The sequence below is a fragment of the Embiotoca jacksoni genome, unplaced genomic scaffold (assembly GCF_022577435.1).
Source record: "Embiotoca jacksoni isolate LCO1_2020_lvr unplaced genomic scaffold, fEmbJac1.0.p SCAF_4, whole genome shotgun sequence".
Lineage (NCBI taxonomy): Eukaryota > Metazoa > Chordata > Actinopteri > Embiotocidae > Embiotoca > Embiotoca jacksoni.
The window spans coordinates 20,540,917-20,557,177 of NW_027185392.1; the positions used below are offsets into that span (position 1 = coordinate 20,540,917).

At 41.8% G+C, this 16,261-nt stretch overlaps 1 protein-coding gene across 1 annotated transcript in view; it reads right to left on the reverse strand.

Moving 5' to 3' along the window:
* Positions 1–2,300: 2,300 nt before the first annotated feature.
* LOC138208602 (protein phosphatase 1 regulatory subunit 29-like) overlaps positions 2,301–16,261 on the reverse strand; it is a 238,361-nt gene continuing 224,400 nt past the window's right edge. Inside the window, exons 5-8 of the mRNA XM_069166606.1 lie at positions 11,476–12,023; positions 10,035–10,184; positions 8,895–9,889; positions 2,301–8,449 (exon numbers count right to left, since the gene is read on the reverse strand). Coding sequence (XP_069022707.1) covers positions 6,862–8,449; positions 8,895–9,889; positions 10,035–10,184; positions 11,476–11,679 — 2,937 coding nt within the window. The 5' untranslated portion in view covers positions 11,680–12,023 and the 3' untranslated portion in view covers positions 2,301–6,861. The remainder of the gene's footprint in view (positions 8,450–8,894; positions 9,890–10,034; positions 10,185–11,475; positions 12,024–16,261) is intronic.

A 16,261-nucleotide genomic window follows, 5' to 3' on the forward strand; every position in this document is an offset into this window, starting at 1 on the left:
CAAAACATCAACAACAGAAATAAGACACTTGGGCTGTTAGGCCTGTAAAGACACCAAGATCATTTCTACAGATGTTTGGTTCCACTCCACCTGGACATAAAACTCGCCATTTTGGCACTTTTAAGACCATATGTGTCTGTAAACGTGAATAGAAATATTCAGTCCATATTTTGTGTAGGCAGGTGTGAATATGATATGTTGCGTGTGTGTGTGTGTGTGTGTGTCTGTTATGTATACTCAGTAATGAGTAGGAGGGTATATGTTGTGTTTGCTCTTACATTTCATGTCCATAAAGTGTAACTCTAAACTATTCAAACACGTACAGTATATTCATTGATTCTCTACATTAGTGTAAGTGTGTGTGTTTGTGTGAGAGTGTGTGTTTGTCACAGTTGGCCACCGGTAGAAACTCTTCTGCTTTTGTTGTGTGTTGGAGGGAACTCCCCTCGTTCAGTCTTTCTCAGTCAGTTGACGAGGAGTCAAAAGATCAATGGATCAGGTCAACCCACAAATGAATCAACAAAGTGACAACTCAACCTCAACAGCAGACAGACAGCATTGTATGCATTTCAATCACAGTTCTGCTTCCTCTGTAGGGCCAGTAAAAGTAGCCAGGGCCAAGGTCAACTCAAATGGAGCCTACAGTACAGGAATAAAGAGTTGAATTTGGGGTGTAGCTTTCAGTTAGGTACAAACATGTGACAGAGCATCTCTGAAGGAAAAACTTTCTTTTGACCGAGCCAAAGAACAGTGGAGTTCACACCGTGCTTAATCTCTAAATGAAAGAGTTGAACGTATAAAATTAGCCCACACCTCTGCCAAATCTGTTACCTTAATGAAAAAACAAAGAGGAATTTCAACAATACATATGATTATAGTATGGGATACATATTCCAGAATAGTTTTCTTTCAAATGCACTGCAGACATGGATCAAAGGATATACATTTTTTTTAGAAACATAATAAATCATCTTATTTCTTTCTTTCCTTTACCAAAATGTAGGTTCATTTTCATCAGCTGTGAAAAGATTTTGACATGTTTACAAACTTTAAAAAAAAAAAAACCAAAAAAAAAAAAGAACTGAATCCTATTAGGAAATGATTATTCATCAATTCCTGACCATACCAGAAAAACAGGCCGGATATCAACTCTCTGGCTGCTAAACCAGCTGAACCAATGCTGAACCAAACTGAGGTCATTTACACCAACTCTGGCCAGTTTCTAGCTTTCGTTTCAAAATACAAGTCCTTAGCATCATAATATTTAACCACCTTCTCTGTAATTTCTTGCCCTGTTCTCTGGGAACTGAGCCAGACAAAATTTGTGATCTGATCGGAGATTTTCAAGCAGTTCTTTCTCCATATCTGAATATCGCCTTCAGCAACCTCCATTAGACCAACTGATCTGGGCGATTAAGATTCAGATTGTGGCCATGACAGGTTGAAGGTCTTTCAGTCTAGTTTCTCGAGACTCCTGGACATTTGGCTCTTACTATCAAAATTCATGAAAGCCCATGTAAAGTCTACCTCAGCAGCTCTGCATACATGTTTGTTTAACTCAAACTTAACACTCTTTGTGGGTAGTAAAATGAGCATAGCACTGAAAACTGAAGATGTGCTTTTGTCATGAGTGGTCATGTACCATATTTGGATTAACCTGTTGAAGAACTGTCCTGTCATTAGGTATCTGAATAAATAAAATAGAAAAAAATAACCTATGGAATAGCTGAAAACAGAAAGTGAAATAAAGTTCTAAATTGAGTTATCGTTAATGATCAATGAGTTTAGCCTGGCCCTGTGTAGCCCTACAGTGTAAAGCAGGACCGTCCCACCTTGTCACACTCTAGCACAAAAATACTCATCTTCAAATTGCACCAAACTGCAGCTTCTGAAATGTATCTGATGTAAAATGTATTATATTTTACATGTTTACAACATAAATATATTATTCTGTTTAGCAGAATGCACAATTTTGTAAGGAGAGATAAATGTGCCGGGGCAAGGTCAGAGATGAAATTCTAGTGTGGTTTAGATGGATTCCCTTTTTCACATAACTTCTGTCCCGTGACTCCCATTTTCTATATGGACATTACACTCCAGGAGAAATGACAAAAAGTTATTTTCACAGCATAGGTTCTTGTGGTCCATTAACTTGGTAATGGTAAAGAAGAAAGGGGCATGAGGGGATAGGAAGAGGAATGCTTGTAGGTTTACTCCTGCTTGTGTGAACCAAGCCTCTATCCCTTCAATGCTTTAATGGTTACTGCATCAAAACAAAGTCAGTGTTTCCACTCTGGACCTCATTGTATGGATTCAAGGTTTAATTAAACAGTAGCAAAGATACCTCACTGCCATTCCCAGGGAACCATTGTAAGTCTACAGTTATTTGCCAGAGGTTCACATTGAAAGCAACTACAACTCTAAAGGGAGGCAATCAGAAGGGTTGTTTCAGGATTTTCCATGGCTATTGATTTGTGATTTCAATAAGCCTGAACTTCAGAAACTTACAAAACTGAAATGAGACCCCAAACTTGTGTAGCAATGAGTCCCCGAGGCAGCCAACAATATTGTCCAGAACAGTGTGTAAAACCCCCATGAATGTTATTGGAGGCATAAAGAAACGATCCTCCCAGTTTTTAGATTAATAAACAAATCTCAATTATTCACCAGAGCTGTTCCTCCCAAAGTACCTGTTAATCACAATGACTCCAATCTTCCAATCTTGACATTAACTCAAATTTCTTGGCACTGAGAGCAAAACGCCCAGTCGATGTTTTTTTTTTATTTTGTTCAGTGCAGACACCATGCTGGATCACCAGTTCCAACGTACTCCTGGGATTCACAGCTCTGAGGACAGAGAGGGTTTGACTCGACTCCTCAGAGACTGACACATGGTGCTATCTCAATTGTTCCCGTTGCTTGTCTTTTCTTCTGGAGGCCTAAGTCTGGCAGCGATTCCTTCGCATTGATTCATCATTGTAGCTAATTGGCCAGACAGGAAAAGAGACACACAGGCAGTCCCCGAGGTACAATATCTGTACATCCGTCAGTCTCAACTTGTGGATTCTGGTCCCTGGGGGCTGGAGTCAGACACCCCTCATTGTAAAGGAGGGAAATAAAAAACCTTGTTGTCAACAAAAATAACTGCAATCGAAGAATACATATTATGGACTTTAAGGAAGTATGTCAACTGAGGAAGAGGAGCAAGGCTTGGCCACCATTGACGGACTGTTAAAACTGAAATGTATTATATCACTATTATAAAGGCAGAGCAGAATGAAGTCTGTTTGGACAACAAGTCGATGAAATAACACTTTTTTAGATTCGTATCAAAGCATGGAGAACACTGGACTGTTGAACAGAAATGAGTAATGGTCTTAGGTATAAATTATGGCAATACGGCGCAGTGTGCTTATGAATAACTAAGCTAATGTTTATCCTTACATCTAAAGAAAGGCCTTTAGGGTATATGCAGGTAACCTCAGCTCGATCCCTCTTGTTTTTCCAAATTAAGCCATTATTTTTAAAAAGCTCCTACCCTGCATAGCCCGTGGTACCAATCTAAAACGAATTGATTGGTGATGCCTTGGACCGAACACGGAGGGGAGCTGCCAGTGTAATTTGAACGAAAGGCCAAAATAGAATACTGGGCCCTTTATAAAAACAGAGGCTGTCCAACCGAGAGCCCAAGGGAATTTGCTCTGTGTTTTTTATGTGGTCTCACTCGCCCAAATTAAGTTCTATTGATCAAATAGCAAAGTAATGACGTGCCTTTGACATCCTATTGTGAACGCTAGTGGGTCTATTGGGATGGCTGCCACAGATGACACAGAAAGGTCAGAGGAAACGTCATTACTTAATTTGAAACGCAATGTAATATCAAAAGCAAAAACAGTGGATAGATTGGGAGAATAAAAGCTGACAGCTTTTCATGACAGCAAAATTAAATTGTTGGTTCACCCAAGTGATAAAACATATTTTATCATTTACATCTGGAGGTTTCCAGCTGTTGGGATAGTTTTCTTTTTTTCCCCCTCCAGGTTCTAACATAAAAATGTTTATGATTTCTGTCACCACACCACTGCAGTGAAGGCAATTCTGTTTGTTTTGCTCATAGCAGTGAAATATTACAATTTAACATTTCTTGTGGTTACAACGGGTGACAGACCGGAACAGTTTGCGGGAACTATTTTCTACCTACAGAAAACCCCACACTGTACTGTTCAAGTAAAAAGTTGAATAAGGCATGCTCTTACTGCACATAACAATAATCTTCATCTGTTACTCACAACAGATTTTTCTTCCTCTAGCCGACCTTCTGAGTAGAGCCCATTCTGGAGAAAGAAATCTTTAAAGGTCAAAGATTAAATGCCACCCTTTGCTCTGATTTTCCCCATAAAACAGTGGGTGAATTCAAGTCAGTGTTAATCCAGAGGAAAATCAAATAGGAGTACATTACTTCCAGGCCCGACAGACTGACCACTCCTGACCAATCAGACTCAAAGGAGAAATACCCAGGAGGTCAGATCCCCAGCTCACCTTGGCCTGCACAGTCAGGTTGAGGTGTAAATCTGTGTGAAGAACATTCCTGTCTGCCAGAGTTAGAGGAAACAGTGAGTAAGAACATGGTTAAACATCTGATAAGAGAGGCGGGGACAGAAAGAAAGACCAGCAAACGGAGGTAGCTGTCATTCATTTCAATCATGCTTCCAGTTTGGCAGAGTTAATAATATCAGCACGCTCCTCTGACCTCAGACAATGGTAAAACATCAACCTCTGCAAATTAGTCATTAATTTACCCCATTAAGTTGGACAGAGCTGGTGTGCGGGGGGAAAACATGGGGGATAATTAATTAATTAGATATTTTAAAACAAAAATTAGACCTTTTCAATGGAGGTGTATCACAGAAGAGAGGGAGAGGTCAGGGTGGCAGTGGTGTGGATAGGAGGGGTGGGCAGAAAAATAGAAGGTCAGCTAAAATAAATATTTTGACAGTGTGGATGTTGATAAAGATAACTTTGTGTCTGCAGTAATTGTGTGTTGAATGAAGATTTGCACAGTCAGAATTATTCGTATTTCTGTCATTTTTGTCGGCCATAATGCTCTGTGCATTAAGAAAAAAAAAAAAATTGGCCATCAAACTCTCTTGTTTGGTCCACAATAGCACCAAGCCTTGCTCCTACTTCTTTTAAGAAATTTTTTTTTTTTTTTTATTGTAACATCCACATATTTAAAACCTAATCCTACACAATGATAAACCAAATTATACCAAGGCATTTATGTCCTGCTGTTTTCATTATGCTCTATTGCCTCATTGGAAAAGCAAGTAAAAATAGAAACCTGCAAAATCATACCTCCCAAGGGCACTTTGGTCCATAGCAAGCTACCAGCTACCACATACAGTATATACAGAGTGTAGACTCATCCAGTCTGAGGCAGAGTATATCTCGGGGGCCCTCACTCCACTTACCATTCACTTTATCTCACTTCGTAGAGCAGGGAGCATTTTACTTTTTTTTTTTCGAGTCTCTATGCAGCCTCGTCTTGAGCTGATACATCTACAGCTGAAATTACCCTGAACACTATCTAATCTCCTCAACACTAGCATGTTCAAAATGAGACACATCTACAACAAACCTCTAACCTACTCTTGCGCTGCTACTATTCCTAAATGTGATTACCAGGTTCTTTAATATAGGAGTTAACACCTGTCCTGCCAACCTGCATAACCTACCCTAAAGTAATCTCTGCATGACTCGCACTATTGAAATGTAAATTTTCCAACTCATACCTTCCCTTATCAAAAAGAAATATGCTATACCTGTAAATAAAAATGGTCTACTGGACAAAAATGCCTACAGGTCTTGAAAGAGTTTGCTTCGCGCTATCTAGATAGACAGGCAGGTTGGGCAAAAGCACACATTCGTGTACACGCACACACACAGACAACTTCCCAACTGGATTGTTATCTATATATTAGCAATCCACTTTGCTACCCTGGAGGAGCCTGAGAATAATGAACAGCTCAGCCTCAACCCTATTCTCCTACCCACATGAATCGCTCACACCAGCATGCACAAACTGTATATACAGTGGATGTCCACACCCCACTGAACATATGTAGTTAGGCATTTCAAATCAATAAGCATGCTCAACACACAGCCTCCCCGACCTACTCTTAGGCTGGCTAATTGCCAGAAAGAACAATTAGCCTGATACGTATCACTTAATGTCATCCCCAAAGAGGGGGATTCAGGCTATTCTAAAACAAATGCACCTAATTCCTCATCCTGCTCCCTCATTATCACCCTAAATGATGCTTCTATAGGAGAGCAGGTGCTTGCGGTGTCGTAGAATGATTGTTTTGTGAATGGTGGTTTGATGGGATTAGAGCAAAGATGGACGGGGTTTAAATCATGAATGGTGCTGTTTCTGGTGAGATAGTTCAGCTACAGTGTGCCAGTAATGAGGTAGAAGACACTTGCTTGTCACCACCTTTGCTTTGCTCATTAATAGGGAGTCAACGGTTCTGTGAAGCCTGCGAGGACCAAAGTGCCCAGTATGAGGCAGCCTGGTGAATAGCTTGATTCTCGTTAATTATCACTCAGCATTTTGGTGAAAAAAGCCAACCTTGGAAACAACCTTTTAAAATGTCAATGAATTGTCAGTATACATTTTTAAAAATCATACAGAGATAATACCTCTTTAACTGGTTCCACTGGCAGAATAATCCACGTCACAAGACACCTCTGGAAACGTCATTATCTGTCTTGCTACATTAACATCTATCCCCTTTATTAGTCTGCTGTTGGCACTCTCTTCACAATCTCCATCATTGCATTGGACTTTGCTTCTTCAGCTCACAGCTTCTGCTGGGCAGAAACACCCTTCCAGTAGTCCAAAATATCATGAAGGTCCTCATCCTTGGCAAACTGCACCTTCTTACGCAGGGCATGGCCTGCTGCTATATACGATGCCTCCTCTCTGGGACTTTTCTTGTAAGGTCGGAATCGCTCCCAGATTCGCAGTGTGCTCTCAGACGAGTACTCTGGGCTGGAGGAGTAGCCAGAGTTGTAGTTGTGGTGACGAGAGGGTGAGAGCTGGGAGTAGGTGGCTGTGGCATCCCTCTTGGTGCGCCCCAGTGGCTTGAGGAACGAGGCCTTTTGGGACGGTGAAGGTGACTCGTTGCCACCCTCATAGTAGAGTGCAGGAAAGGAGTGGCGATGCTCGGAGCTGTGGTAGTCTGGCTGAACTTCCAAGTGGTGCTGCTGCTGCCCTGGGCCGACTACCCCACCTCCACCTCCACTCCCATTATTACACCCCATTCCGCCCCCATTCAAGCTCACCCCTCCACCATTTATGTTTCCCATCCCATTCCCGTTGCAGCCCCCTACTCCACCACCTCCTCCAATTCCACCCCCTCCACCACAACCCACAGGACTGCCCTTTTCTGCTGGGTACTTGGGAGGATCACTGCGCTGCTCAGGGATATCCACACTGTACACTCTTGTGTTCTTGACAGATCCTGCAGCTGGGGCACCACAGCGATTCTTCACCACAGCAGTGTCAGCACTCAACTGCCTTTGAAGGGGCCGCACTGCATTGGCTGGGGGTGGGTCACGGTAAGGTGGGGAGAGAAACCCACCACCACTGATGCCGGGCCGCTCAGACAGAGGCATGACTAGGGGCACTGGAGCCATTGAAGGTGGATGAGACTGCTGATGTAGCTGTGGATGAGGCGGAGGAAGTGACTGAGGATGTGGCTGAGGATGTGGCTGAGGATGTGGCTGAGGATGAGGCTGAGGGTGAGACTTTGGATGCACCTTTGGAGAGGAGGCCATGATTTGATCTCCAGGGTGACCTGGAGAGAGGGGCAGGAGGTTGCGGGGAAGGGATGCGATGCAAGGAGGCTGGGATAAGGACACAGAGTCAGCTGTGGTCCCAACATTTGCTGAGGCATCAAGCTTCAGAGCATCAATGCAGTTGTTGATAATCTGGTTAACTTTGTCAACCTCCTTGGCGATGGTGGAGATCTCTGAAGCAGAGCCACGGCCGTCATCATCCGAATCATCCCCAGCCTCTGTCCCATTCTCAGCCCCACCTCGCATATCCACAACTACTTCCCCTCCTAACCCTTCCCCTCCAGCTGCCACCACTCCCTCCCTGGCTTCCCCTGCCACTCCTGCCGTCCTCACATCCATGTAGTTGCCCTTGCCACCCATTGCCTCAGAGAAGGCAGTGGCCATTTTTTCCACCTGTGGCAAGGTGGAGAGGCGGGAGGAGCTGGTGTTGGCTGAGCCATGGAGCATGCCTGTGCTGGAGGAGGTAGATTGGGGCAACTTGCCTCCTGCTCCTCCTGAATGGTGGTGCTGGTGGTGAGCCTGCTCCTGGAGACGCTGCATGGCGCCTGGGTCATTGGCTACTGCTGCAGCTGCCTCTGGGCCATACCTGAGAGACAGATTCACTTTAGCTCAAACAATGCATCTAGTCCCATTATATTTTGCCTCATTATGTTCTTTTTTAAAGCTGGTTTTAATATGTCCCCTCAATGATGCCATAGGATGACAGAATCCTTGTAGATTTAATTAAAGCTCAAAGAAATGATTAAAAATAGCATGGCCCGAAGTCTCAATAAAGATTATGGTTGGGAAAAAAATGGTTTAAGGATAAATGAGGCTTTTCCAAAAAATAACATCAAGACAAAGCAATGCAGCAAACCAACCAATGAACAGATGCCTAAAGCATAAATTGTTTCAGTGAAATCAATTATGCCAAAAGGATACATGTAGTATCTGTCATTTTTTGCGTGGTAAAACATCCCGGGTGCATGAAAAGAGGGTTTCAATTTGGCCCATAAGACTTTCATTAACAAACATTTGAAATTGTCTCCTACCTCATCTCCAGAATGGTTTTCTTCACACTTATAGCTTTTTCCTTCTCTTCCTGGATGCGTCTCCGCCTCAGACAGTAATAGACAAATCCGAGCACAATGACCATTCCAAACAGGCATCCTAGGATGGTCATGATGTAGTGGGTAGTTGTGGATGGATTGGTTTTCGTGTCCTCTGGCCCCGTAGCCCGTGTTGTAAAAGACAGACAAGTGTGGTTGTAGCGCTGAGACTTGCTTGCAGAAGCCACACAAAATGTGTAGTTGGTGTGTGGTTTCAGCTTGTCCAAAATTACTATATCTTTCTTGTTTTTAAGGGGCATGATGTCCGTAACATAAGTGTGGTTGTACTGGGAAAGTATGTACATCTTACTGTATGGTCGTGGGATCTGCACTATTAGCGAAGCGGCGTAGAGGGAGACTGTTTGAAGCTTCATTGAAATCTGATGGTTATAATTGGGGTCAGCAGTTGACGATGTGGTTGGCTGGTGGTACAGTCCTTGGTCTGGGTTGTCCAAACCCATCCCTGAGCCATCTGGATCTGGCATCTGAGAAGTCATCCCTGGAATTATCACACCATCACGACACACGGATAAAAGAATGTAACGAGCATTTCTACCATGTCCAGGCACTGGACTCAAGAGTGGATAACCAGTCATTTCTGGAGGGGTTTCACACTGGAGGCGGTCATAGGTGTGGGTGACATTGTTAAACTCTTCCAGCCAGGTGAGAAAGCTGTAGAGCTCACAGCCACAGTGGAACGGGTTTCCTGCTAGTTCACACACCATCAGCCTGCTGAGGACAGTGAAGGTAGATGGGTCAAGACGTGCCAACTTATTTGAAGATAAGTCCAGGCTGCTGAGGTTGGGGCACTCCCAGAAGGCATTGGTGGAAATAACCTCAATGAGATTGTGTTGCAAGAAGAGGCACTGCATTCGACCCAGACCTCTCAACATGCCCTCAGTCAGGTTGGTGAGCTTGTTGTAGCCTAGCTGGAGAACCTGAGACAGAAAGAGAAAGTAGGGACTTGAAATATTGAATAACCTATGACACAGCAAAGCTAACTGTCAATCATTTGGTGTACCATTTGTCTAGAAAAAAAAGACAAAAAAAACATGAACACAAGTTTTGTTCTTGGTTGCAGACCTGTAGGTTGGCCTGTCCAACAAAGGCCCCGTCTTCGATGTAGCTGATCTCGTTCTTGGTCAGATTGAGGTCAGTAAGGTTTGTGAAGCGGTACATGGAGATAAAGAGCACTGCCTTCAATTTGTTCTCATTCAGCCTCAAGTCATGGACCTAAGAGAGACAAGAGAGCAGATGACTTTTAGTAAACGCATTGTAGCTTCTGGTAGCCAGAGAGAAAGATCAAATCTGTTGGCTAAACATTGCTGCCAAGAGCATATTGCACCTCTTAATTATCTGGTAGTGACCGCCAGGTAGAGAACTAATGGTCTAATGAGACATTTCCAATTTATACATCTAATCTCTATTTGCATTTAGTTATTCACATCATATTTGCAAGCAGCTGTACAACTCCTCCTTCCAGACGGAAATGTTGATACTAGGCCTGGGGTGCCGTTGCATATCAAGAGCATTTAAACTTCGATACAATATCTTCATATCAAGTTTCCCTGTGTTCATTGACACTGGAAATTGCAGCTGGTAACACTAAATAAAATACTACATATCTATATATATCTATATATATATATATATATATATTGTAATGGCCTGGATGACATGGTAGGTTAACTTCTCAAAATGTTAAAGTGTTCATGCTTGTTGTTGCTGTATTTAGATAAGCTGTGAGACCTGTCAGTCATTTGTCATATGACGGTGAGCAGGGTGGGACAGCCACCTGTGATTGGCCAGGAGCTAAGGTGGGGATGGGTCCTGTTCTCCTTGCTTGTTGTGAGAGTAGTTCAAGTGTGTGCGCGACGAAGACATGCTGTGTCGAGGTACTGTAAGAATTAGCCGTAATGTTGGCATTGGCTACTGCCCACAGTAGCCTGTGTATTGTTCCAAATAAAGTTCCAGAAAACCGAGTACCGTCTGGCAGCTTCCTTAAGCAGAGACACTACAATATATATACATATATCATATGTATAAACATAATATAATTGACTGAACCAGTCAGTCATAATTAGGTAGTGACAGGTCCCAAAAAACAACTGTTTCTATCTCACAAATTTAACCTATTAAGCAGTTATTTGTTTTATCATCATAACCACATCATTTTGCTTCTATTTCTGTGAACACTGGACACAAACAATGAACGTATAACTATTTGATTGAGAATATCCAATATCCATATGTAAATTACATCATGAAGACAGTGTTATAAAAAAATTGTTTTTGTCATACTTAGAAATACAACCGGGATAAACTTGCAAACTTCACATTACCACAAGCATTTCATTGAGTGAACAGAGGATCAGTTGCTGCTTTGCAAAAGTCCCAATCACTAATGATCAATTAATAGCATGTGTTTTAAAACTGACACTACCATAGCGCAGAATGCATGGAGGCATATAAGAGGGTGCTGTGGTAGTATAAAAGGTCTACTGACAGATACATGCATACTGACCGTGCTGTTGATGTGCTGGGGGATGGTCTCATATGGAGGCTGGTTCTGACTGCAGATAGCCAGCCAAACGTAACCTTTATCCCCTTCTATCAGCCAACAGTCGCCTTTCACCATGCCAGGCAGGCGGAGGAGCAACAGTGCAGGAAGTAGGAGGGAGAGAAAGAGGGAGGGAGACAGGGAGGACAAGCGAAGACGGCTGGCCATGGTCTGGATTAGGAGTGTTCGAGGTCACCTCAGTAGAAAAAGGAGGAACAGAAAGGAGATGAAGGGAGGAAGGTAGACAGCTGCAGTTTAGATTCAAAGCTGAAAGGGCTTGCGGGTCGGGGGCAAGGAGGCCAAATGTGAGTGAGCCAGGTGAACCAAAGGGTTTCTTCTCGGTAATTAGAGCTGAGCTTGCAGCATGGCAGCAAGTCCTGTCCCCATTTTAGGTGTTCCACGTCAAAGGGTTTTGGAGACAATCAGCCCAGCAGCTATTCATGGCCCCTGACAACTGCAGGTCTTGACAACACAGATGAGGAGGTACTCCCTCTCAGAGAAAGGTAGAATGCCTATAGAACACAGACAGAGATACAGGGAGGGAGAGGGGTGGGGGATTAACATTAATAGTGATGACAAAATGATTAAGAGTAGTCAGAAAATTGTAATACAGGTTCACATTTCCCCAGATGGTTTTGAATTAATCAAGTGTAGGTCTCGTTTCTAAAAGCACTGTAAAGAAAAAAAAGAGGTATGAATCTAATACCCATAATACCAATCCCGTCATAGTAATGCACCACAGTAATGCACCACAGTAATCAATCTATTAACTGCTACGATTATGTCATCAAGTCTTAATAAAGCCCAGAGCAATATATTTTGACTTTTCAAATGAAACCAGACTTTTCATGCTCTGTAATTATTCATGTTTATGAACTGCCTCACATGAACAGAAATTGCAGCTCTTCCATTCAGACATTAGCATATGATGCACCAATAAAAATGTAAATCAGCAAGACTATGAAAGCAACGCTGCTTTTCCTTGGTGTTTTTGCCATTGTTTACAAGGTTTGTCAGTTTGCAGCTGCAGTTCTATTATTTCAACTTTGAGGTACATAATGATACAATAAAAATTTAATAGCGGCAGTTATATAGGGGTGAAAACAGGGAGATGGGCTAAGTGGAAAACAGAGAAGGGCTGTTGTAATTTGCATGTTTTAACAGGATACTAGCTGACATTTAGCTATTTACCTTTCTCAGGGGATTAACCGTGGATTAAGCTCTAATCCAGCGTAAAATATTATGTATCTCATCACCACAGCACCCGTTCTTTTAATTTGTTTCCAAAGTTTTGATTCCCTCCCAGGGAAAAATTATCTAGCCAAAACATAAATGACAGTTTGATAGTAACAACAACTGAGAAACAGACCCTTCTTCCTTCAGTACTCTCCCTCTCTCAACTCCAAATTAATTTCCTTCTGTACTCCTTTGGTTTGTCTCAGGCACATGAAGAGAATATAACCTGTTGCCAGAAATGAAGCAATGACATCAGCAACCCAGTAGTAACGGGAGCCAGCTTTGGATGCATCTGAAAAAAATGACCCATGCCTAATAGCCTGTTCTCCTCCTCCTCCTCCTCCTCCTCCTCTTCTTTTTCATTATTTGTCTGCACATCTAAGATAGCCTCCCAGTCATCACATTTCTGTTGTGGCACACCAAACAGCTCCGAGTCCTCTCTTCAAATTGCTCCATGAAATGGATATTGACAATTCAATTCCTCCACCATAGGCCTTCAGCCTGCTTTTGACCCATTCATTGTTGCCATCCTTATGTGTGTGTAAAACATTAAAAAAAAAAGCAATTGACAACTTTGGCACAGCTGGACCAACCCTTTCCACCTGTATGATTATGAAAGTCATCCATGAATCATTGGTTATGTATTCAGCTTTGAAGCAGACACATTTTATTGATGTATGTGCAATGCCTACAGCATGTGTGAGAATGTGAGCATTAGTTCATGGTACAATGTGGAAAAGAGGCAAGAAAATTGAATTATTTATCAAACAACAGTTTGGACATTGATCATAAGGTCACGCTCACACTGACACAGATTATCCTTCTTCTTTCATCCTGTTTCTGAATCACCTCCCTTCTCTGTCTTTGAAGACACCTTTATGGTGTCATGACACAATCCTCCATCTACTTTTTGGAAAAATGATCAGGTTTTAAGGGAATGCACCAACAAAGTCTTTGGCACACTTCTGTAACATAGAAAGATTTCGGAGACCACAAAAAAAAAAAAAAATGTGTGTAATGCTTGTGACTGCCGTTGGGCTGTTTTTTCCCTGGAAGCTCATTTTTACAGCATATCTGATATAACATGACTTCTAGCCCGACATGGTATTTACTGTGCTCTAAAAACATGAAAGCAAAGTCAGTCAAGACCTACTTGAAAGCTAGTTGTTTACTGGAAAGTCCAGTCACAGCAACTTAGATCAGCACACCATTTTTTATTTATAATGCTGTAATGATCCTGACTGCACTAATCCATTCTATCTTATCATCTGGGTCAGTCTCCTGTCTCTCCCTCCATCTCTGACTCTATCTGCTTTTCTTTTTATCTGACGGCCTGTCGCCTTCTTTCTGTCCATCTCTTTCTGCCTGCATTGTTTAAAGCCGGCTTATCTCTGCTGCCTTTCAACTAGAAACACAAATGAATATGCTTCATCACCAAAACACAACCTGACACCTTTTGTGTGCCATCGCATCCCTTCCTCGCTGCTTTTATCATAGTCATGCCTTTGGTTTTATTTTGACGGTAAGCCAAAGGAAGAGACAGCCTAATTTTTCTCCTTCCTTTTGTCAAACCAGCCTCTCTTTGTGTTAAATTATTGTGCCTGATAGCGGGCCTTTAATTAAAGCTTTGCATCTAAAAAAACAACACTAATGATGTCAGGTCACAAAGCAAATGGAAAGTGCCTAAAGTAAGACTACAATGGATGAAGGGACCCTGAGAAAATGCAAAATCACAGGATGTAATAATATTATGAATTTCTTGTAAAGAAATGTTGACTGTTATATGCTTAGTCCTTCTTTCTTTCTGTAGTTTGTATTATTTTAGCATACGGTAACTCAATGTGCATGGGTAGTGTAAGCTTTTACATTAAAAACACGTCATTCTCGATCATTTCTTTTATGATGGAAATGACATACCAAGTTGGACAAAACCTGTATCATCATCCTCAGAAAATACTTTAAATACCTTAAAGGCAATATTTGACTTTGTAACACTACCAAGACAGTCAGTGCAAAAACATCACTCCAATGGACGGTTAGCAAAGTTACTTTTTCTTTCTTTTGCAAAATTTAGATTTAATATCACACTTACCAGTTTACTAAACAGGTAACCGAGATCACCTCTCATCTAAACTATGCTGACATACAGAGATAGTGCTTCTTTTATTACGTCATGTTTTTTTGCAACACCTGTGAGTGTTCTTTAAGAAAACAGCTTAAGCCATGTTAGAAGCTAGGTTCTCATTCCCAGGCCATTAAATACCTCAGCTGTGTCAAAGCTGTTTGCATCAGAGTGACAAGGTGCCCTTTGGTGTCGGCACAGTGACTACCCAGTTGGAAGAAGTTGGTCACGTGACAGAGTACAAACAGTACTAAAGTCCATGTGAGAAGGACGTTGGGGGTGGTTGAATGGAACAAATACAAGACCACCAGATCACCTGAACCACTGTTCAAGTCCACTAAAAACTAAAGTCAGCGTGTATTTCTGTTAAATAACATAAAAAGTAAGTAGTCTGTTCTACTTGTGTAGTGAAATGTGTTTGATTTACATAACATATGCAAAGTAACTAACATGACAAATGGAACATTACATTAGTGAAATTATTTATTTAAACTCAAACTGTGGTCTTTTTTTTTTTTTTTAACCCTAACTGAGCAGTTGTGGTGCCAAAACATATTCAAATGTGGTCACATTTAACTAAAACAATGACTATTTGGTGGTGTCTATATCTACAGCACCTTGAGTGGATCTTTGACACCAGCAGGCAACAAGTCGGCAGCAACCCCTGGGGATGGGAACAGGTTGCAGTAGATCTTTGAGGTTGTTTTGCGAAGCACAGTTACCCTTGCATGCTCTCAGTGATAACACTAACATGCTGATAGTTAGCAAGAGAAACTTATTTCATGTCCTCCACCATTGTTTACCATGTTAGTGGTAGGAAACAGTATTTTTTTTTTTTGAGAGTTTCAATCTATCCGGCAGTAGCTGAGACTTTTCATTTAAAATCACGAATGTGAGCCACATGATGGCATCAGATGAGAAGTCTGCAGATTACCAGAGTCATCAGGACATCAGGTCTGGGAACCAAGAATGCGCAAATTTGGGGGAAACAGATCAAGTGGAGGCTAATATATTTCACAAAAGAGGAGTAAAAACTGCCGTAGTGATGCTGAAGGAAAGGGAAATCTGGACAAAATTCTTGACATCTTTAAATCTAGACCAAGGTGGTGGGCTAACCACTATAGAGCCACTATACTAAAAAAATATATACTCTGCCCACACCATCTAAGGAGATGACTAGTATAGTAACAGTTAATTGACTGATCATTGATCAATTTGATGCCTTGGATCAGTTTATTTAATCCAAACCAGCAACTTCCAAGATAAAAGCCATCTTCCATAATGTATACTAAATAATTACATTTCTCTTAAACAAGTACTGACGTGAACCTTTAAGCTAAAAATGTCCTCCAAAAAAAATAGGAATCATAATTATTTTTTATTAAACTATTC